The 24,889-nt window shown below is 34.5% G+C and overlaps 1 protein-coding gene across 1 annotated transcript in view; it reads right to left on the bottom strand.

Moving 5' to 3' along the window:
• Nucleotides 1–23,622, bottom strand: part of LOC118738323 (neuroendocrine convertase 2) — a 53,877-nt gene extending 30,255 nt beyond the window's left edge. The window contains exons 1-3 of the mRNA XM_036469248.1: nt 23,617–23,622; nt 19,860–19,966; nt 11,557–11,645 (exon numbers count right to left, since the gene is read on the bottom strand). Coding sequence (XP_036325141.1) covers nt 11,557–11,645; nt 19,860–19,966; nt 23,617–23,622 — 202 coding nt within the window. The remainder of the gene's footprint in view (nt 1–11,556; nt 11,646–19,859; nt 19,967–23,616) is intronic.
• Between the last annotated feature and the right edge of the window lie 1,267 nt (nt 23,623–24,889).

The raw sequence follows: 24,889 nt of genomic DNA, 5'->3' as shown, positions 1-24,889 counted from the left end.
GATACGCGGTTTTGTACTTTAAACGACGATATACATATGTATATAAAGTAAATTATACTCTTTCTGTAGTAATCTCTTTCATATCACATATTCTCATTTGTTAATTTAAAAAGAAAGAAGATTTCAATGTAGTTTAAAAAACTAACTTTGATTTATTTAAGGAGACTTTTATGAATTTTACTGAAAAGACTTTAAATACACACTAAAAAGTTTTTGTTTATTTGCGCATATTAAGAGAGATAACCAGTTTCCTCTTTTAATGTGTGCAAATTCGCACGCCGTGTACTAAAATTAATCATTGCCTGTTTACTCTTACATACCAAATTTGTCGCAAGAGCAAAATTACACATAACATGTTTAAAATAAAGTAATGTTTATTATTAGTAGGAAATGAGTAGTCCACTTGCAAACAACGTTATGTGATTTTATAATAGAAAGTCATAAATTTGAAAAAGCGACTACGACAACAAGTAACATTTAAATTGAATATTTTTTATTATTACCTGAAAATTTGGATAAATAGGAGCCTTATAAAATTGTAACATAACATAACATGTCATAAGATAACATTAACAGTCTATACGACCTAAAGCAGCTTTCTAAGTTCATCAGAAGATTGATACTTTTGAAAGTTCATAAATAAGTATGATAGCGACTTTTGGAAGAAGACTTAACATTTGATGCTATTTTTTCAGAATATAAAAAGATTTTGCACTCTGTTGTTAGTGGACATGCACTACTTTAAATACTGGTACGTAATCCGCCAAAAACTAAGAATCGAAAAAATTTTACATAGCGCACTTTGCAAGTAGACTACTCAAATGTATTTGTAGTTTGAAAAATTTTGCAATTTTAAACATTCTATATATGTGTATGTGTATATTTTAAAGATCTCAAGTTCAAAATCAAATACTGAACATCTTGTACGTATATTTGTACAGATTCTTGTTGAAAAATAGATATTTTTCAGTAGTAGTTTTACATGCTCTTTTTAGAGTGTACTTGATATTTATTATATTTACTTTGCAAAATACTTATGCACAAAAAATGTACTTTATAAATTGAAATTACAAATGTTTCATTTTATGCACATGTATTCCAAGTCCTTAAGATGGGTTAAATTATGTCTTTTTCATGAGAATGTTTGGTTTTCTTACAAATTATGAGATGTATATGTAAAAAAAGAAAATTGGATACATTTGGATACATTTTTGGCTTGGTAAGGGATACATTTTCTTGAGACGGCGCGGCAACACTGGTGCCATATTGAAGATAAAAAAGTGCCAAAATGTGCCAAATAGCAATATAAAAGTGTCAAAAGGGTGCCATTCATATTAATTCTTCCGGTTTAGCATTAAAATTAGAAACACATTCCTTAAACAAAAGTCCAATGCCAAAGTAAGATAAACCAGTTGTATACACCACAGAAAATAAAAAATTTTAGTTGAGGAAAAGAAGTTCACGCAAACGTTTTCACAGAAATGTATCGAAATATTATTGTTTTTCAAAAGTGCCATTTCGGCACTTTGTGCCAAATTAAAAAATTAAGTGCCATTTGAAGTAAAATAGGGCCAAAAATGGCACAGCTTGAGCCAAGTTGGCAGCCCTGTTTCCAACTCAGTTGGGTGTGTACTTTCGAAATATGGCAACAGCGTTTTTAGCAGCTTTGATTTTTAAGTTACAGCTAACTACCCGCATATATGGAATAGTAGCTTATGTGGGGAAGCTGGCTTTAGTATAATGCGGCATTGCCTTTATTCTTTAAACTACAAGGAACTTTTTGATGAGATCTAATAAGAATAGTGACTTGCTACTATCTTAGGGCTGCCAGACGTCCCGGTTTTCCCGGACATGTCTCGGTGTTTGACTATTTGTCCCGGTGTCCCGGTCCAACCTTAAAATGTCTCGGGATTCGTTCAAGTGTCCAGATTTTAACTGCAGAAATTTGAATAAAAGTTCAAAAATCACTACCAATGCCGTTTGTGAAAGAGTTACATCTCCAGATAGTTGAACTTTGCACAAGGAATATTTGATGATGATTGGAGTGCAATGGGGTATAGTCGTTGAGCTGGGTATGCAGTTACAGTTGCATGGCTATACTCAATCCCGACTCTTGCGTCCTCGTTCGCGCACTCTGGGCAACGTGAGCAACCGATGTTCAAGATGCGGTAACCAATCCGAGTGGAGCCTTGGGCCACGGCAGAAAGAGACGGAGCTTCGGTGGGGCCACTCCGACTTATTCGGTTTAAGGGCTCACTGAATTCTGCAGCGTCTGTTCACCAGTAGGTGCGGCTGCAATCGGGTGTCTGCTAGGAGCAAGCGGCTCGTTATATAAACGTGTATTTGATTGCGAAACCACCCCCGTCCCAGCAATGGGTTGTGGGTTGGGTTTGGGATCCGCCACGTAAAAACCACTTCCAGTGAAGAAGCCTTGGATGAGACCCCCCTTATGATGACGACCACGGCAAACGTTTAACGGACTACGATTTGAGGGCATGTACCTGGAATATCCGGACCCTTAATGGGGAAGGTTCCTCTGCCCGGCTGGTTGATGTCCTCGTAACGACAAAAGCTGAAATCACCGCCATCCAAGAAATGCGTTGGACGGGGCAAGGCAAACAATGTTTGGGGCCTTGCGACGTCTACTACAGCTCCCATGTAAAGAATAGAGACTCCGTCGCCGAGTACTGTCGTCTCTGTGCAGCAAAAAATGTGCGCCTAAATATGCAAGGAAAGCTTAACGTCGAAAAGCTGCAATCACAACAGGCAGTGGGTGTTTTCGCTATTCGACTCTCACACCTGCTCTCAGAAAGCACTCTTCAGCAAACCGAGATATGCGAGCAGTGGAACCACCCGCTCATTAAGTACCGCCGCCGAAGAAGTAGTCGGATTTCAGGGAACCCGTAAGAACAACTGGTACGATAAGGAATGTCAGGAAGCTGCAGAGAAAAAAGATGTCGCCTACAGGGCCACGCTGCGATCGGGCGCAACGCGCGCTATGTGGGACTGCTATAGGGATCTGAAGAGGGAAGCGAGACGTATTTGCCGCAATAAGAAGAGAGAGGCCGAAATACGTGAGTGGGAAGAGCTTGAACTGCTGGCCGACAGGAATAATGCCCGAAAATTTTACCAGAGAGTAAAGCAACTTACGGAAGGTTTCAAGGCCAGGGCGTACTCCTGTAAGAACAACAATGGCAGCAGCATGGAAAGTTGTGGAGAAGAAGAACCCGAGCCCGCAGTCGATGATGTCGGAGTGGACGTTTCACCGCCTGACTATGATGAGGTATGAATAGCAATAACGCGGCTGAAAAACAACAAAGCTGCTGGAGCTGACAGCCTGCCAGCTGAGCTATTCAAGTACGGCGGCGAGTAGTTGATAACGTGCATGCATCAACTCATGTGCAGAATATGGTCAGATGAACGAGTGCCCGGCGACTGGAATTTAAGTGTGCTCTGCCCAATCCACAAGAAAGGTGACCGCGCCAACTACCGCGGGATCAGCCTTCTAAGCATAGGTTACAAGGTCTTATCGAGCGTATTGTGTGAAAGACTAATGCCCACCGTCAATGAACTGATTGGGCCTTATCAGTGTGCTACTATACTGGTACTACTACTACTACTGCTATTGCTACTATATGTGTGAACTATTTCTTGCACGTTTATTTGCCAAAAGTTCTTCAACGGCTCGGCGCCAGTGAGTCATTCGCAATCGTATTCTGCGAATGCCGCATTATACTAAAGCCAGCTTTTCGACATAAGCTACTATTCCAAATGAACACAGATATATTTTGACGTAGAATAAGTCTTACGTTTCGATATGGATGCATTTTGCCATATCGCACACCTAGATCTAAAGTAAGCTAACTCAAAATTCATAGAGGGAAATTTAACAGCTTGTGGATCGTACAGATTCAACTCAATTAATACAAAAATAGGTTTAACAGTAGTTTTTTAGTTTATGTATACATATAATAATGAAGAAAAAATATTTTCAGTAATTGGATGTAAGTGCTATGAATTGATTTATGCAAAGAATCGCCCTAATTTTTTTTTGAGTTGATTGCGCTTTAGATCTAGGTGAGTGATATGATCAGAACTGTACCGTTCATTCGATTTCACAAAATGAGGTGCCAAATTAAAGGGCGTGGAGATATGGAATAACATATTAAGTTTTCAAAAAGAGTGGCCACCTGATAAAAAATTTATTTCAAACGATTTATAAGTTGAATTAGAATATGGGTATCGATCGAAATGGTTTTGAAAAGATTTTATTTCTTAATTATATTTAGGAGGTAAGTATATGCAATAGGTTAAATAAATTACTTTAATAGGGATATTAATCAAAATTGCTTTGAAAAAATTTTAGTTCCAAACTACGTGCAGGAGTGTTTTAAAAATTAAATTTAACTTGAATTAAAAGAATTAGATAATTTAAATATTTATCACAATACGGGTGTCGGATAAAAAAGGTTTAAAAAGTTTTTAATTTGAAAATATTCAGTGTTACCACCTGTTTAAAAAGCTAAACTGAATGTATATAATAGGTCAAATAATTTGATACAATAAGGATGTCAATCAAAATGGCATTAAAAGACCTTAGTTTCTAAAGTCCATGTAGGAACGTTGCCGTTTAATAAATCAAGGCAATTAAATTAAGGCAATAAGAAAATTTGAATACGTATCCTGATATGGGTGCAACACGAAAGAGGTTGTGGTTTTAAAATATTTTTAAGAGGGCTGCCACCTGTTTATAAAGTTAAATTCGATGCAAATTAATTATTTAAATATAGATATCAATCAAATGGCTTTGAAGAAACTGTATCCCAAAACACATGTAGGAGGGTTGCCACCCGTTTAAAATTCTAAATGCAGCTTTAATTAAGGGAATTTGATAATTTAAATATGTATATTGTATATTTGGGTGTCACACGAAAAAGGTCTAACAAGGTTTTAGTTTGAAAATATTTTTAACCGTGTTTCCACCTGTTTAAAAAGCCGGATTTATTAAAGTTATACACAAGTTACTGCATGAAATATTAAAATATGGGCGTCAAACGCACTTTATTTAACTTGAACATACAGAGGGCTTCCACCTGTTTAAAAAGTTAAACTCGATTTATTTAATAGGTTAAAGGAATCATTAAAAACTTGGTAGCACTTGCAATGGGTTTAAAATTCAATCCAATAAAATCAAAAGGAATATTTTATGTGCAGTATTTACCCTGAATGTGATCCTTTTTTATATGTCTTGGACACCAAAAAATTATGTTTTATTGTTTTAAATATGAATTCGTAAAAAACAGATTGTTTGCATATTTCAGATTTTTTTAGTTATATTTGTGGCGGATATACACATATGGACAAAAGTGTTCGTCACTTATCATTTATACCCTTTGAAGGTATGGTGTGCCACGCCAATGAAATAACTGCAAATTTTGTTTGAGAATTTTCATAGTTATTATAACGCTGGAAAAAATGGCGGAAAGTTGCCAACTGTTGGGCTGAGCGTAACTACTCAACTGTGCGTTTCTAAGACAAACAGCCAACGGTTACCCAACAGCTACGACTTATGAACGCGCCCAATGTAATCACGCACGGTTTAGCTCAACTAAGAAGAGATGAGCAGCGTCGAAATGGACGACCCATAACTACGCCCAGATGAAATATCTACCACCAAGCGCGAGCTGCTAGCTACTGAGGCAAGAAGAATATGCAAAAGGTAAGAGGCGTTGCGAAATAGCCGGATTTGCCATGGCGAGCAGGGACGCATGACCCGACAAGGGCGGGTGCTTTCTTGGAAGACAAAGGACGGCTCCAAGTTGATGCAACTTTCAAACGGACTGCAACGAACGTAGAGCTTCGTGCTTCAACCCATCTCCCGACCAAATATGTGACGGTGGTACCGCGATTAGAACGGTAAATGACGGTAGGAGGTTTAGTTTGGGTTAAAGTCTCACACTGACGGTGTTAGGCTTTCTATGTTTCCGCCTCGAAAAAAAAACCCCACAACACATTATAACACAAGACAATACAATACAACACAACATAACATGTCATTCTTCCATTTGATCTTTTTCTATTTTTTGTCTCTACCTTTATCTCTAATTTTTTCTCTATCTTTGTCGTTGCCGGTTTTTTATCTTTTCATTTTTATATTTATCATTTCGTTGACTTTTATCTAGATCTATATCTTCATTCTTTTCTTCATCTACATCAATCATCGCAACGATTGCTACTTCTGCGATGTGAAAATAAACGGAATTTATCCCGGTAATCGGAGCCAGCATATCTAAATCCACTAATGAGCCTAAACTCGATTAATCCGAACACAATACTCTGATCCAGACTATGTATGCAGCCAACCAAAACTTCAACGATTTAATCAAAAGGAACTAAATGATTTAGCAAGTGATCTTAACTTATCAAAAGAAGCTTTTGAAATTTTGGCATCTCGTTAAAAAATAATAATTGTCGTAGACAGGAAACCAACATTACCTTTTAGAGCACCAGAGCAATCAGCAAACTTCAGAGAGGACAGAAAGTAAAGCTCAACAACTAATTTATTGGTATTATAAAACTACAATTTTTGCTGTCACATAAAAAGCTTACAACTTTCTAAATTCATAAAACAGACTGCTAAGGGAGCATTTCATACATAATTATGCATTTGCATATATGTATGTGCGTACACAATCACAATTGTCGATAATTGCGGTGCTGATAATACATAATGCATGGCGTGGTGATTTCCTGATAATCTGCATAAACAATTAAATGGAACGTGTAAACTTAGTTTTATTACTGTCATTAGCTCAGTATTTCAATCAGTTGGGCGTAGTCACTGAACAAAGTATTTATTATATGTATGCAAACGATATTTTTTAGTTTTATGTTTATTTAACAATGTTAACAAAATAATCATATTATCTGGATACGCTTGTTGCTTATTAAAGCAAAAAATAGAATTATATCAAAGGTATACAATTCATTAAATGACAATTTGACTGTATGTATTTTATTTGAAGGTCGCAGATTAAGTGCGATTTTTCCGCACCGTTGGCTGTCATGCTTTGTTTGGCATCCCCAAATCACTTTCTGATTCGCGGCTGTTAACTTGACGATATATTTTCTTGCCCTTCTGAAGAACCTTTTGATTTGTCATGGTACTTCCAGAAGAGCATACCTTGCAGTTTTGTAGGTGTGAAGTGGAAATAAGCAAAGTGCGTGTTTTTTACATGTCACGACTTTTCCACGGGTGAACCTTAGCGGAGTTGAGAAAAAACAGGAAAAACTGATTTTAAAAACTGTCACTGCCACTGCCACTGCGCTATTGTATTTTGGGCTTAACTTTCAATTGTAAGGGCAAGGAAAAATACCCCATTCCTGATAATATGAAAGTTTTAAACGTTCCATATTTAAATTGGGGACCACTGTATCAACTCACGTAAGCGAACATTTAGTACATTCAAAGCTTTTCTTCGCGAACCTCTAATCAAAATACTGCCAGAAAACTTCAAAATGCATCTTGTAGTTCAATGTTACTACAACTATAGAGATTAAAGTTTTGTGAGTTGAAAACTAGAAAAGATAAAATACACTCTAAAAAGTGCATGTAAAACTACTACTGAAAAGTGTTTATTTTTCAACCAGAATCTGTTCAAGTATACGCACAAGATGTTCAAGATTTGGTTTTGAACATGAATTGTTTAAAATATACACATAAATATACACATGAAATGTTTAAAGTTACAAACATTTTGAAAGTAAAAATATATGTTTTACAAAAAATAAATACTAAGGGGCGCACGCAGGAATATATTTTTAGGGGGAAAGACTTTATACTTCTAAATATATATCATCAGAAAATACTGGAAATTCGCTCTTTAAAATACATTTATGCACGTTTTATGTACAGAATGAAATAAAAAATAAACTTTTTAAAGTTTCATAAATTGCATTTTATTTACATAAAATTTACAAAGAACTCAGACATTTTCAACCGGCTTCAAAAAAGGGGAGGTTATCAATTCTTCGGAGTATTTTTACTTCTTTTATTTATTCCACCGCATAACTTTGCACTGCGTGAACTGATTTTTTTACCGGAAAGATAATACCTTAAAGGTCGTCCCGTAATTTGGTTTAGATCCGATCATTAAATCATGAAAAAATTAACGGTTAAAGATGCACTCAACTTTCAAAAGTAATACAAAATTTTAAAAATTTATTTTAATATAAACAAATTAAATAATTTCACGAAATTTTTACACTTTTTTATTAATTTCCGTCGATTTCTAGTTTCTCATTTTTTAATACTTCGAATAACGAAAATTTAGCTGAACTTGTATTTTTATAATGTAGCTCATTTTGGTGGAACGAATTCCAAGTTAGCAAATTAAATCTTCGAATGCTTGTTAAGTACATATCAGTGGTAAACTTTTTTAGGCTGTAAAGTGTAAAAAGCAACTGTAAGTGAGCATGCATTGCATATTTTTAGGACAATGTTTTCATTCGCAGTTAAACTTTAAAGAGCTCTCAAGAAAAAAGAAAAAATTCTTACAAAATGGCACACAAGAATTGGAAAAGAAATTTTTAATTTTAATAAATTTAACCCCAAAACCCACCCCTTGTGTACGCTACGTGACAAATTTGATATTTAAAAGTAAACATACAGTGCTTAATTTTGCACACACTAGGAGAGGAAACTGGTTACCTCTCTTTATATGCGTAAATTGAAACGAAAATTTTTTAGAGGATTTTAAACATTTTATGTGTAAACTATGAAAATGTGAACAATAAATGTTTAAAACTCAAAAAAAAACCAATTTGAAATTTGTTCTACGCCACACATATTATAAGTAAAAGTAAGCAAGCAGTGTGTAAATTTGCATTCATTAAGAGAGGAAACGAGTTACCTATCTTAATATGCGCAAATTTAAACAACTATTTTTTAGACTGTAGTCAAAGATCAAAGTAGAACAAATTTTTCATATAATGAAACTACTTCATAGTTTTTCTCTTTTTACTTGTAAAATAAACATTTCTAACATAAATTTATCTATGTATATTTTAATTATTTTTAGTTTTTTTCCTATTTTGGTGCCTCCTTTTGCCTTTTTCCGATTTCTAGTGACTTTTCCTGCATATTTCGCTATTTTATTTTGCCTTTTCTAGCCTATTTCGTTAAATTATTTTGCCTTTTTTATAGGTTTTGAGGTCCTAAAAATCCGTTCCTTGGTTATTACGCTCTGTAATCCGGTTATATTGACTTGGTATTCTATGATTCTTCTCTGTTCGTAGGCATGTAGGCACAGTAAATAAAAGGAAATTGACCGGAGCGAGAACGATGGAGATAGGTTGGAATAAAAGGCGTATAAATACTCATGTGAATAAACTTACAATCAGCGTTGCCGTTTTGATACAATTGTATCAACTTTTTTTTCAATTTTAAGATTTGATACCTTGATACTTTTTTGTTCACAAATGCCCCATTTTGATACTTTTGGCTGGCAGGAATGAATTTTTGAAAACTATGAATAATATTACTAGATTAAAGGCAAATAATTTTTTGTTTGGCCCTAGCCACATAAAAACATTACGCATTGTTTGTACTAAATTTCACAGTTATTGCGCTAAAATCAAAATCATTTTGATATTTTACTCATGCTTGTGTATTGTACAATAATTTGTGATGCGCATGACGAAAACTGCGCAATTTTTAGTCTAGTTTTGACATTTTGGTGTGCAGATCGTGCTGCAAATGGATAAGAGCGTAGAAAAAAAATAATTTTTTTTTAATATTATTTTCTTGCGTTTAATGCTGAAGCTATCAAAATATACAACGCGAATTCACATTCCTCCAAAATAAGGTTTGCGCATTTTTATTGTGTAGTAATTTCCGCAATATTGACTTGTACAAGTCTCGGGTTGCGCAATGATTTTGTGTAGTTTAGGGGCCCTATAAGTTTGTTTTTCGTTGTGCAAGTAAGCATACAGATTCTCTGTTTTTGTTAAAGCAAGTAATATTAATTTGTTTAAACTATGGAATCAATTATAAAATTTTTTTTTATTATTTGTTTTTCAAATAAAAGCTTAAAAATAACAGTTGTGTTTGCTTTCGATACTCTTTGATACTTTTTCTGCTTGGCAACTGTTACTTTTTTCAAGCTCGCGGCAACATTGCTTACCATACCATTCATTGGGGAAAGTATAAATATACACATAAGTAGGAATATATTTACATATGAAATCGTGATAGTGCGTAGGTACATAGTATTTAACAGAGGTGTCGGCACGAAGGAATTGTGCATGGACCCTAATACACGTTTCTTAACCACGCACGACCCTCTTCCATTACCTCCCGACCGCAATGTAGAATTACAATTTGGGTACTAACGAGAGAGATATTAAAAGCGATAAAGTTTTTTGGTTTACAAGGACGAATAGGTATTGAAAATGCGCTTTTAATAAATTTTATCTTTTTAAGTTAATAAAGTTTGCAGGACGAAATTCGATGATGAGGTCATGCGTATATTTGTCCCCAAACAATAAGAAAAAAAATAAATAAAATTGCAAGTTTTCAAGGCTCTTTAAGCACAAAATTTCGAAAGGACATTTTCTATACTCATTCATTCTTCATGCACAAAAAAATTTATTTTGTTATTTCTACCGAATTTTGTATTTAATATGATACCCATATTGTTGTCCTACATTGCACCGAACTTTTTAAAATAATTTTTTTAAATAATTATATTTTCTAAATTTCAAAGTCCCTTAAAAAAATCCTGGCGTCAGAGAGAAAAACTATGTATGCAGTTTTACTATCATTTACCCATGGTTTCGCAAATATATTCATTTCTTTGAGTAAAATTTACTGTCGCACGGTGTATTTAATGCTTTTGGATTTCTATTTTTTTTAATTATAGGTTAATAATAATAATAGGTTAATTTAGCTAATTTCACCATTCACGATACCAGCATGCTGGTACAATCAACCCACAAGAACATACACGGCCAATCGAGAACCAGCATGCTGGTATCTTGGACCCTTTTGGGTTTTTTAACAAATTATAACAAAAATTTGCTCCAGCTTTTGCTGAAAGGTAAATAAAAGCTCGCTGTACAGTTTTAGCGCATAACTTCAAAAATGCCAAATCTTGAGTCGTGCCTCTTTTGATAAAGGTGTGCGATATGGTATTTCTTCTAATTCGTTTTTCAAAAGGCAAATATTTTTCCTTGCCACAATAGCATTAGAAGACATTACTTTAACATGGGCATATCATTGGCAGTAATGGCTTGCAGACGAATTTGGGTTTCCTGTAAGGTGTTAAGGAAACGAAAGACAGTTAGAAATTAATTTAGAATCCAAAGAAAAGCTGGTAAGCGAAAGGGGAACCGCTTACAAAATTATTTCGATTCCACGTTCGTTTCTTTCAAGTGCGGTGGCGTTTAAATTGATAAAAATGTTCACATATAAATACATACAAACATATGTATGTACATAGTATGAATGCTTTTGCGTAATATAGTGTATTAGTAAGCCAAAGAGAGTAGACTCACCTGCAATTTTACTGTCATAAGCTACGCCAACGCCGCATATTCCATTATCTCTGGCGGCAGCCACTTCGCCGGCACATCGAGTTCCATGACTGCAATGAAAGGAAGAAATACCAAAAGTAAAGATTAATACCCAGGACGAAGTAACCTTCATGATGGAGGCATATTATGGTATTTGGTTAAGGATATAAATACATACATACATATCGTCGTTTAAAGTACAAAACCGCGTATCAGTGAAATGCAACACCGGTGACAGGTAACAAGATCAACGGAAATAAGGTCAATTGACATACCTTATTAATCCCATACTGGTGCGAAATAAAGTGAATTGACATAATTGACACCGTTTCAAAAGCAAAATAAAGTCAACAAAAATTTGGAAATAAAGTAAATGATTCCATTTCCTCTTTCAAATGGAAATAGCGTCAACAATACTTAAAGTATGTCGATTCAATGAAAAAATGTTGTTCACGTACGTGTTGCATCGTACGTGAGATATGAATGTTGTTACAATAAACATTGCCCCGTGAGTGTTGTTTCCATAGAGGAAAGAGGTTATTGCCAAATCATCAGTGCTACATAGTAATCAACATTGATTTTATTAAAAAATTTAAAATTACGAATATAATAAACACACGATGCGAAAAACCAAACGCAAATAGAGCTGGAATACGAGAAATATTTGAAGAAAGAACGTAGAAATGATCAAGAACTTCCCAAACATGTTTCGTTTCCAAAAATAAAACGTACACTATTAAATTGAAGAAACAGTGGATCGCCGCAATGTCCAAAACCCCGGAGGAGCCCTGAAAGAATTGCTTTTAAATTAGCATATTTTGAACGAATTCGGAATGTCTTAGGTGGAAAAGAAACCTTTTGTATAAGGAAACAGTTAAAGAAAAGCAATTTTCTTACACTATATTCATGTCGCTGCCAACAATTTGTGACATCATTTAAAAGCAGCTAAGGAGAACGACAATATTTATTAGATGTCAGATTCAAATCAGTGCCAATATGCTAGTATAAACAATTGTTGATTATTTATGTAAGATCATGTTAGTTGATTGATTGATTTTCACATACTTTCGAAACACAAATTATATGTTTTTTTTACTGCAGACAAGTTGTTGCCAACACAGAAAAACTATTCCAATAACTTACAAATGCATATAAAAATGGAAAATAAGCAAGAAGCAATATTTTCATATGAAGCAAAATGGCTTTGAAAGCTAATTTAATCGCCTTTCAAGGAAAAATATTGCCATTGAGCCACATTCATTCCTTGGTCTTAAGATCTTGATCAAAAATAGTGTTCTTTGAAAAAAAAACTATACTAATATTATAGATTTTGAAACGAGAAACACGATTCCACTTTCCAACTTTCAACTCCTCAATTTGAAAAATCCATTATATATTGCATTTTTTTATTTGCATACAGCTGTGCATACTTCACACAATTTTTATCCCTCGAACAACAAGTCAGTTTTAGTGCTATTCGAGACCTTTAATTTTAGCCAAGGTACAAGTCTATAGGCCCTTTGAGAGCTAAATTATTACGATTCTAAAGTTAAACTTCGAAGTTTCATTCGACATTTTCGGAGTAAAGCGTTTCGAAGTTTGGTTTAAAATTGTTATAACTTGGCTCACAGAGGGCCTAGACGCTTCAACCTTGGCTCAAATTAAAGGCCTTGAATTGCACTTATTGTTCGAGGGATATAAAATTGAGTGAAGGATGAACAGCTGCATGCAAAAAGAAAAAAAAAATGCAATAAATAATAATTTTTTAAATTAAGGTGTTCAAATTTTTGTTCGAATTTTGAACAGTGGAATCGTGTTGCTCGTCTCAAAATCTATAATACTAGTGTAATAAAAAATACATTAATTTTTTGTTTTGGAATAAATCCCATGTATTTTGCATGTTTCTTTTCGAAGAACACTACTTTTGACCAATTTTTTTAAGGTCAAGGGGTAATTGTGGCTCAATGGCCACAATTGAAAGGGATTTACTTTAGCTTTCAAAACCATTTTGTTTCGTATCAAAATACTGCTTCTGTCGAAAGCGCTCCGGTTAATTATATTCGTATTCATATTCATCTTTATTCAGTGTATGATTTACAATCTTACAGACAAGAAGTAGGCTAAAAAGTATTAACGGTGACTAGTACCTGTACAATTAGCAAAATAGGTTTCAAGAGATGATTTAAAAAGAGTTCTTGGAAACGAAAAGTCGATATCTAAGCTCTTTGAGATATTGCAAAATTCCACAAGGCCTCGAAAAATAGGCGCAAAAGATGGGTAGTTAGTCTTAACGGCAGGAACGTAAAAGGGGATGTGAGAGCGAAGAGTTCTGAGAGGTACATTAAAGGTAACTTGCTCAAGAAGAGATGGGCAGTCAATGAAGCCAGAGATAAGTTCGAAGACGAATAAGAGTAATTGGGTACGCCTTATATTTTTCAATGATAGCAAATTTATTAGTTTACACCGGGAGTAATATGAGGGAATCGGATCTGAGAAGTTAAGAGAAGCGAGGGCAAAGCGAATAAACACCTTTTGAACTCGCTCAATCCTAGAGGCGTGACAACTATAAATAGGGCCCCTAATAATAGAGGCATACTCAAGTTTAGATCGCACTAAGGAATTAAATAATGCTTTCCGAGTGTAAGGGTCTCTAAAATCCTTGGCATATCTACGAATAAAATTACTATAAACTTTTGGGAGTAAATGGCAAACATGATTTATAAATGAAAAATTCGAGTCAAACACAACACCAAGATCAACAAATTTACTAAAAGAAGTAACCTGATGGTTTACGGGGTAGTAATTTGAAGTAAGGGTATTTTGAGATTTAGGTAAGGTCATCTTAGAGCACTTTTTTACATTCAAAGACAGTTTATTATATTCACACAAATTTAAAATACGATCTAAATCTTCCTGAAGAAAGAGAACATCAGATGAGGAGGTTATTCTACGAAAGAGTTTTAAATCATCGGCATACAAAAAACTGGCGTGTTTGAAACAGAAGCTAATTTCGTTTATAAGCAGGACAAACAATATGGGGCCAAGAATGCTACCCTGGGGTACACCTGATGTTACAACAAAGGGATTAGATTTACAATCATCGATATATACAGACAGAGACCTATTTGCAAGGTAAGACTTTAACCAAGCTAGGAAATTAGAGGGAGCACCAATGCACTCCAACTTATGTAGCAATAATAGGTGGGGTACCTTATCGAAGGCTTTAGAAAAGTCCGTATAAATGGTGCGTACCTGCGAGCCCTCTTTGAAGGATGAAACACAAAATTCTGAAAAAGAAGCTAAATTAGTGACCGTTGAACGACAAGCTACTAAACCATGTTGGTGGGGCTCAATAATTCTTTTGGCAAGAAAAGAGAGCTTAAAATGTATCACTTTTTCGAATAGCTTTGAGCAGACAGACAGTTTCGAAATAGGCCTATAATTTGTGATATAATTTCTATTTCCAGATTTAAAGACTGAGGTTATATAGGCAACTTTCCATCTGTTAATAAATAATCCAGTCGAAAGTGAGGTGAATACATAATGACAGACTACATCGTTTAACGAAGGGGCACAAAAACCATCAGAATCACATTTCAATGTCGGAGTTAGGGTAGACGTAAGTAATGTCAGATGTCGAGATAATCAACGAGCCAAGATCTAGGCGTTGGGTCGGCCAGTAATTTCGTGGTAGATTTATAGAATCACTCTCACAGGCGAAATTCCAGCTGAAAAATTTTGCAAAAAGTTCCACAGTATCTGGTAGAGATTTCGAAGATTGACCGTTAAAGTACATGCAAGTCGGAATATTAGAACTGCCCCGCTTAAAGCGTACGAAATTCCAAAAGCTTGAGGGTTGTCTTTAAGTTCAGATTCAAGTCTCCTAATGTACTGGTTATAAAGAAATTTATGAAGAACATTAAACTGTTTCGCATAGTTAAGGTATTGCTCTTTAAGGTGAGTATTGTGAATATTTGCCATATGGCGCTTGTAGCATTTATTTCTCTTATTGCTCAGAGAAGACTTCAGACATAATGCAAAGAAAGATTTCATAAGAGGCGTTAGCATCTTTTGAATTGAAGATATCACACCAATTTACGTTATTTATAGCCAGGCTTATGACGTCGTAATTTGCATCACGAAAATTGTAGGAAATCCTATTATTTTGCCTTAAGGGAAGCTTATCAAAAAACTCTAAAGAAACAATAAGGGGATTACGATGCATATCAGAATAACAGATCGGAGTCTTACATTCAGAGAGATTAGATATCAAATTTTCGTCTACATACACTAGATCTAATAATTTAGATAACTTATTTAATATGCAATTAATTTGCGTAAGATTAAGGCTAACCAGTAAGAAAGTCTAAGTTCGGGCGGAGCCGAACATTAAATACCCGGCGCAAGTATTAAATATATGGGTTTTCACCTTTCCGAAAGCTACCGCTATATGGTGAGCCGGGGTGTATCAATTTTGAGTAAATTAGCGTCCTTAAATTTCGAAATATTGAAGTTTCAAGCATTTCTGAAATTTACCGTTATATGAAAAGCGGCCGTAATTTTAGTCCGATTTCAATAATTTTCCACTTTTTGCTTTTATGTGGCAAGCACAATAAAAATACCGAGTTTGATACAAATCGGTAGAACGGTTACCGATATACATGTATGTGATATAAGTGGGCGGTGCCACGCCCATTTTAAAAAATTTTTCCATAAATGTATTTCTTGGTAAAGAATTTTTGCAAGCATCAATTTTGAATAAATTAGCTATAGTATTTACTGATTTATCGAAGATTTTGTATTTCCCTAAATATATATATATATGGGATGTGGGTGTGGTTATTGTCCGATTTTAAAAATTTTCGGCCATTTGGTATGCTGTACCAAGGCCAACCAACAACTGTGCTAAATTTGGAAGAAATTGGTGCAGCGGTTACCAAGATATACACATGTCATAAGTGGGAGTGGCTACGCCCATTTTCCAAAAATTTATAATCTTATTTTTCGTCTGAAAATTATTGTACATATCAATTTTGAGTGAATTATCTTCAGTACTTATTAAAATATCGCAGTTTTCGTATTTCTGGAAATTACCGTTATATGGGAAGTGGGCTTAGTTATTGTCCGATTTCGCCCATTTTCAATACCAACCTACCTTGGATTATTGGAAAGCTACATACCAAATTTCGTTTCGTTCTCAATTTTTGCTCGAGTTATCGTGTACACGGACGGGCGGACAGACGGACAGACAGACATGGCTTAATCGACTTCTCTATTCATTCTAAGCATTTATGTATACATTTGTCTATACCTATCTCGATTCGTTTTGGCTGTTACAAACAACCATTAAGTGAACAAAATTAATATACCCTCGCTCGCGTATAAAAAGACTATCAATAAAGTTTATTTCATGCGAACGAGTAACGTTGGTTGGGGTAAGGCGCCCAGAGTTTTGAAAGCATGCCCAGTTAATGCCAGGGAGATTGAAGTCGCCAAGAATGCAAAGATTACAATTTCCATTACTTTCATAGATGTGTGTGATATTCTCTATGTGATAGTTATATAACTCATCTGAACTGTTAGGTGGGACATATGATACACAGATAAACAAAGAGCCGAACGAGCCAACAACGCGCACACATAATTGGTCAATTAAAGTATGGTGGTTGAGCATTTCAAAAAATGACGACTTGAAGCTACGCCTTATAGCAATTAGTACACCACCCCCTTTGAAGTGGCCAGTTTTCTCAGCATCACGGTCTTTCCTATAAGTCTGGAAAATTTTGGGATCAAAGTATTCTTGACTGAAGAAATTACTATTAATCCAAGTTTCCACAAAGATATATATGTCATAATCCATACGTGAAGAAACAACTTCTTTAGCTTTTGTGCGCATTCCACCCATATTCTGGAAGTATATATTCAGATTTTGGCATGTATATTCGGCATTAGACTGTATAACACTATTTGGAACTTCCTTGGTCAGCTTCTGGTTGAAAAAATCGAAAGGGTCGCACAATGATATTAGACGGCCACACATTTGGATTTAAGATGTTGTTGTAGAGGGAAGATATCACACCAATCTTAAAGTTCACGCTCCGAAGACTCTCAAGTGGAGTTCCTTTTTTTACTAATTTGTAGTACGTAAGGTGTGTACTATCGATCTTTGCATGTTTAGATACATACGCAATAAGGTTTTCCTCAGATACAGACGGTTTAAAGGAGGAAATGTGCAACCATTTCTTCTTAATGACCACCTCGAGATCTGTATTATTATTACGCCCATGAACCACGATTGTGAGGAATAGGTAAATTAAATATGTTATTAATAAAAACGTGAGGAAATAGATATGTATATACACTTTTTACTGAATCAAAAAAATTATTAAAGATGATAATAAAAATTTGGCGCTTTTGTTTTGGAAAATTTGGCTTTTTCTGGTGGTGGCCACACTGGCTCAGTTGCCGCAAAAGGACACGTACATACACGCATTTTTACTTGAAAATAAGTGTGGAGTGGTTAATATGCAGTGTTGCCAACTTTTCAGTTTCAAAAAGCACCAAACCTTGGAAAAAAGAGCGTTTTACCGCACTAAAAGCACTAAATTTTTTTTTTATCAAAGGATACTCTTTTTCATAACAGTTTGTGGTAAACAAAAGTAAAAAAATAAACAATATTTACATGTATAAATAAATATACATTCATGCTTGCGAAACTGCAGCTAGATTTGGATTTAGCACCGAAAAATCTACACAAAACGGTTCCACTCAGGTGGCAAACAAATTTAAAATTTTTCGAACTGTGTAATCAATCAATAATCAAGAAAATAAAAAAATTTATACTTAACTTATCTGCGTGCTAGCATTTTCAACGCGAATACAATTTAACAAAAACGCAAGAACGTGGGTTTGCAACTTCATCTTTTTATCAATCATGGTTTACATTTTAGTGCATTTAAATTTGTAGATTCTTGTAAATTCAGAAATTTTAGTTCAGAAAAAAGCACTAAAAAGGGCACTAGGCACTAAACCATTATTTTTGGCGTTTTAATTTTCAAAAAGCACTAAATCTAGTGCTTAAAGACTTAGTTGGCAACTATGTTAATATGTATACGATGCCATCTCCGTACAGCTCACTTCTCCTGGCCTAGCACGCTCGTCGACTGCGTGAACCTCTGCTGTGCATCTCTACATTAGGCCACCAACTTGACGCACAGTATTAGAACCATGCGAACTAGTATTAGTATTAATATTAGTATTAGTATTAGTATTAGACAACAAAACAGCATTAGCGAACGACGAGCAAGATGGCCTAGTAGACGCAGTGCTAAGAGAGGCAGCAGGTGTAGATTGAAGAGCAACAGGTGGCAGCGATGTAGACGCAGTAACAGAGGTGTATGTGCTATCGTTAGTTACAAGTGTATTGACAGCTGTAGCGATTGTCACAGCAGAATCCAAACGAGCGGGAGAGATGCCGTTAACGTTACTCGCTACACATAAAGAATTCCTAGAAAATTTTATATCAAAATTTTAATGTAGTTGATTGATTAATCCTTATTAATGTGTAAACTAAATGGTTCCATTTGAAAAGACAATCTTAACTAATAGCCAAATATAAATTTAGTTTAGTAAGTAGAGTGGAGTACAAAACTTACATTTTTTTTACCTGTTTTCATGCAAATACATAAAGGAATATTAACAGGAAATCGATACCTGAGTGGAAGATCGACCTATCTCGGCAGTCAGTTCGAAAAGGCCTTATTTCAGTAAACTTTTCAAGAACGCCCTATCTCAGAATTCAGTTCAAAAAAGCCCTAACTCAGTTGTCGATTCAAAAATGAATCGAAATAATGATACACGTCCTGGCATATATATATTAATAAGCTGATGGTAAATATGATTGAAGTTCATGTGGATCTGCTTCTTATTGCTTAGTATTAATATTTTGCAATTCATACTGATTTATTAAATTCAATCAAAACGAATATATCATGTACCGTTTTTACCTTAAAAGAGATCTTAATAATATTACGTATTCTACTTTTAAGTTTAGCGGCTGTGATTCTGACACAGCCTGCAGGTCAAGACGAAGGCGCTGGGCTGATCCTTTTAGGCAAGCGTGAACAACCACAATGTGTTTTCAGTTATTTGATAGCAAATGCCACTGAATTTGACATAGTGAAAACCAGCCTTTAGTGTTATTGGCTGTGCACATTTGTATGTAACTGCGCGCGTGCACAATACTGCCGTTGTGTTTATTTGTGCTTAAGAAGAGATTAACTCACCTATTGAACCAATCGTCTGTGTAACGCGGGTAGGGAAATGGATCATTGCTGCTGAAGTCATAACTAGCCTCGGCATTCTGTAATAGAAGAACAATGTTGTGAATATACTGTCATAGAAATGAAGAAGGCTATATTAACGTTAAGGTCAAATTTATAATTAACTACATACACATAGGGACAAAACGATACTAGTAAATACAAGTACATACTCGATACTTTTAGCAAGCAATTTTGGTATCGATACTTTTGAACCGAGTACTGAGTAGGTATTGGAAGAAAGTACTTGTATCGAAACCCGATGCAGTGACAATTTTATTCCCGGACTTTTATTTTAAAATCCAATTGTGAATTGTTAAAAATTTTTGGCGGTTTAGTTGCCAACGAAAAGTAAGTCCTACAAAGGAAAACCCATTATCATCTAACCTAAATAAGTCCACTTTTTATGAAAACTCATAATCAGCTATAGGAAGCAAGGTAAATTAAAAACGCAACGTCTCCAAAAGTATTAACGAACGTGCTTGTTTTATTTCTTCCCGTTTATATTGAATTTAAGGCAAATTTACTAAGTCCAAAAGAGGCACAGAAAATTCGATAAGCTCACAAAAAATCCTAAATGTTTTAATTTGCAACGGAACCTTTTGCAAAATTCTTGAAGGAAATGTTTTGAAAGGTTGTTTTTCTCTACTGTAAAATTTCTACAAATGAACTTAGCAACTTTTCACTCTAAGCAAGGGGCATATGAATGCCTGAACCATGATACAAAAAAGAAGGTAGCTTCATTGTCACTTTTCGAACGCCATATTAACTACCTGACAATTAAGCAGATTGTGACATTTCGTGCTGCCATACCTAGTCATTACAAAATTAAAAGGAAATTTGTATTCGATCTGAGCAATAACGAAAATGGAAATTCATACATCGCCATATTTGAAAAACCACCAACCAACTTTTTCTTTGAAACAAAAGACCGCTAAATATGTTGTCCACCGCAAAAATTATTTATTATTAAATTCGTTTATTCTAAAGCCAATCACCGAAAAGGATTTTGATGTGCTTTGCAATCGTTAGCCTTAATAAGGCTTTAATTTCGGTGCTTCATGATATGAAAGATAATATGGTTATGGACAATAGGAGGTACATAAGTAGTTAGAGGGCAGCCCAATGCCCTAAGTGCACCTTGTCTGTCACCGCAGACATGTAAACTCATTCCCCTCCACCTCGCCCCACTCGGTGTTATACCGGCATCCGTTTCTTTCTAGTCTGCAGGTGGCCTTTAAGGCTTCCCTACGTATGAAGAAACAAAGTGACGGTAAGTGCAGCAGTGCATCCAGAGCAGCGCCACGTGTTGTAGAGAAAGCTTCCGTACAGCACACGGCAGTAGTTCTTTGAAGTTTTGCAAGCAGACTTCCCACGCTTTTGATTCAGAATCTGCTCTACCATACCTGTTTATATTGCCAAAATGCTGCCAATTCTTTAGAGTTTTTGTGTTCCACGTTAGATTTCCACAATAGTTTTGTATACAGAATTACTTCTAGATACTTCACTTCGGGAGAATTCTGAATTTTGCTCTTTAATTGTGAGGGAAATGAGACCATTCAACCTTCTCCGAAGCCTAGTTTCGGACTATGCTTTAATGACGAAATAGCTAACAATGCGTCTTTTTCGGACTATTAAAAAAAAGAGTTTTTTTATGTAAATAATTTTATTTTGTTTAGAATAAAATGAAAAAAGTGTTTTAATAAATAAATGTTTCAAAACTGGATTTTATTTTATTTCTTCATCTCTGCACATCGATATTATTCAAAGGATCTTTTAAACGCTTGAGAAAAGCGTTCAAATTCGATTATCGAACACATCAACTTGCAATTTTTTTATGCAAATTTTACTCTTTTATTAAATCCCAAATATTTAAAAGAAAATCTCCCCTCTCAAAAAAGTTCAATGTGGCAAAGCTATTCTTAATGTTTACATCTGGAGAAATGTCAAAAATCTGCATTATAATCAAAAAATGGTAGTAATGAAACTACCTTCTTTTTAACCGACTTCCAAAAAAGGAGGAGGTTATCAGTTCGTCGGAATATTTTTTTTTTTTTTTTTATGTATGTTACCGGATAACTTTGCACCACGTCAACCGATTTGAATAATTCTTTTTGCAACCGAAAGGTAGTGCCTCAGAGGTGGTCCCATACTAATTTGGTTTAGATCCGATCATCGGATCATGAAATATATAGACATATATATATTTTTTTTAAGTCGGTTTTTTTTTTTGCTAAAAATTACTTGTTTGTATTTATCATGGCCTGAACTACACTATAACTTTGTCCTCCAAAAATTATCAAGATTATTTACTACTTCTTTCAGAAATAGGCCATGTTTACTCAGCAAAAATGCTGTTGACCAGTGTTATAATAGAGATAACTTTCATTAATTAGTTAATTTGGATGAAATAAATTATAACATAACTCAATCGCTTTCTCTTTGTACAAAATAAATAATTATGTATAACAAATAAAATGCGTAGAAAAAAAATCTGTTAACAAAATTCTGTGGGGTTTTTACAAAACAACTTATCAGACTTTGCACCCTTTTCTTGTTTTTTGGGAGGCCATCCTAGTAAAACATGTTTTTAAATTTAAAGCTTTTCTTAAAAAGATTAAGTACCATTCTTCTTAAATCAAAAATGATCGTCACATAAGTTATTTTGACAAAAATTCATAGATATGTGATAGCGTTTTTTTATAAACAATTCTTATATATACAAATATCGATTAAGTAGGTATCGATACTTTCTTTCGATGCTACTTCCAAGTACAGGTATCGATACTTCCTTGGTATCGTTTAATCCCTACATACACACACACATACATATGTACGTACAAATGAACTACAAAACAATTTATATCTTTATACTTCTAAAGATATGCCTATCACCAAAAAATACTCGAAATTCGCTTCAGATATCTTTAAAATACATTTATGCACGTTGTATGTAAGTACCCATGAACTGAACCTGAACTTTTTAAAGTTTCATTAATTGCACTTTACATAAAATTAACGAAGAACTTAAACATTTTTAACCGACTTCAAAAAAAAGCGGGAGGTTATCAATTCGTCGGGAAATTTTTTTCTTTTTTTATGTATGCTCCCGCATAACTTTGAACCACGTGAACCGATTTCAATAATTCTTTTTTTTTTTTATCGGAAAGATAGTACCTCAGGGTCGTTCCGTAATTTGGTTTAGATCCGATCATTGCATCATGAATGGTACTCCTAAATTTAAGTCTGAGAACCGAGAATGTGTAGAGGCTTTTACGTTGGTGGCATGAAGCTTTCACCTGAGAAGACCCTTAGTAAAATTTCCAGGAGAATAATTTTCTAGAATATATCAATCCTCTTGAAGTAAGGGTCAAAATAAGCCTTTTAATAATAACTAGTATCGCCGCGTTGTCGAAATTCGACCACTTCATTTTTTTCACACACTTTTTCATTTTGCCTGGGAAGTGATTTAGGTCCATCAGCACCTGTTAATCGTCTATTGTTTGGTGGGGTAATATACATTCTGTTAAATAATTTAAAAATTCATAGATGGTGCAACCAAATCAGGCACCTACCGGAAAATAATACCTTTCGAACAAAAGAAGAATTATTAAAATTGGTTGAGAAACATAGGAGCAGTAGGGAGGAAAAGATTTGTATGTGATTTCGTTAGCGTATTAATATATAGATAGTAGATGGTGAAACCAAAACAGGCACTCACAGGCATTTACGGAAATTGGAATAACTCGGCTCTGGACGTACTTCAGAAGGCCTTTTGGAGGAGTTCTTTTAAAGTTGCCTCTATAATTTATAAAAATCATATATCTTTGAAGGATTTGCTTAAGATTTATATCAAATATGTCATTGCAACTTAAAATGTTTATTGAAATTTATTTGTAATGGTAAATAATATAAATGAATGCATTCGCGTAAATTGTAAATGGATAAGCCCTTCTAGAAAGCATGCAAGGAAGCACTTTTTTCAGCCCTTCTTGGGTAGGCCTCTTAGAATGGCTTCACTTAAGAAGGCCTACCTAAATTATCTTCTATGTATGTATTAAACTTTGATTTCGCTGAGACATTTGTTTTAACTATTTTTTCGACTTTTTTAAAACTACTTAGGCCGAGACATGAAAACTTTAGTAGGCCATGAAATAAAACTACGAGCTAACTTTTGCAAATCCACCGAGTGTTTTATTACTGGATGGGTATACTTTCAGAGAATGTTAACAAAGTTCGGTCCGGTTTCTGCTGTCCCATAGTGTAATTTGAGTTTAACTTTTTAGACAGGTGGCCACTCTCTTCAAGCACCTCAAAAATATTTTAATTGTTGCTTAGTATTTTAAGCACAACATTTTTTAACTATATTCGACTTTTCAAACAGGTGGCACCCCTCCTAAATATAATTAAAAAATAAGGTTTATTCAAAACCATTTCGATTGATACCCATATTGGGGTAATTTATTAAACTTATTAAATAATTTGATTTTGATTTTCTTACATACATATGGCACACAACTAGAACCATATTACACATGTACAGGGCAAGCCCTTTCATTTGACACCTACCTCCTTTTTGAAAATCGAACGAACGATACAGATTTTATGACTTGGTGTTAAATATTTAATGTAAACATCTGCGGAAGCGATTATTTGAATTTGACACCTCATTTTTTTTAAATTGAACGAACGATACAGATTTTATGACTTGGTGTTAAATATTTAATACAAACATCTCCGAACTCGACTAAGAAGTTGAAATAAAAGAAAAAAAAATGGAAAATTTGAAAAAATTCGAATTAAATCGAATTTGCACCACCAAATTTCGAATCGAATAATCGAATGGTTGGGCTATGTTCGAAATTCGGAAAAAATCGAACTGCGCTCAACTTTCAAAAGTAATAAAAAATGTTAAAAATAAATAACCTAATTCCATGATAAAAATTTTTAAAGGTAAAACCGCTCGCTCAATTCGTCCGCCATTGGGTCTTTTT

Source organism: Rhagoletis pomonella, unplaced genomic scaffold (assembly GCF_013731165.1).
Source record: "Rhagoletis pomonella isolate Grant_MI unplaced genomic scaffold, Rhpom_1.0 Rhpom_scaffold_00004, whole genome shotgun sequence".
Classification (NCBI taxonomy): Eukaryota; Metazoa; Arthropoda; class Insecta; order Diptera; family Tephritidae; genus Rhagoletis; species Rhagoletis pomonella.
Note: the sequence above shows the minus strand (reverse complement) of the source record. Positions and strands in the feature narration are given on the sequence as shown.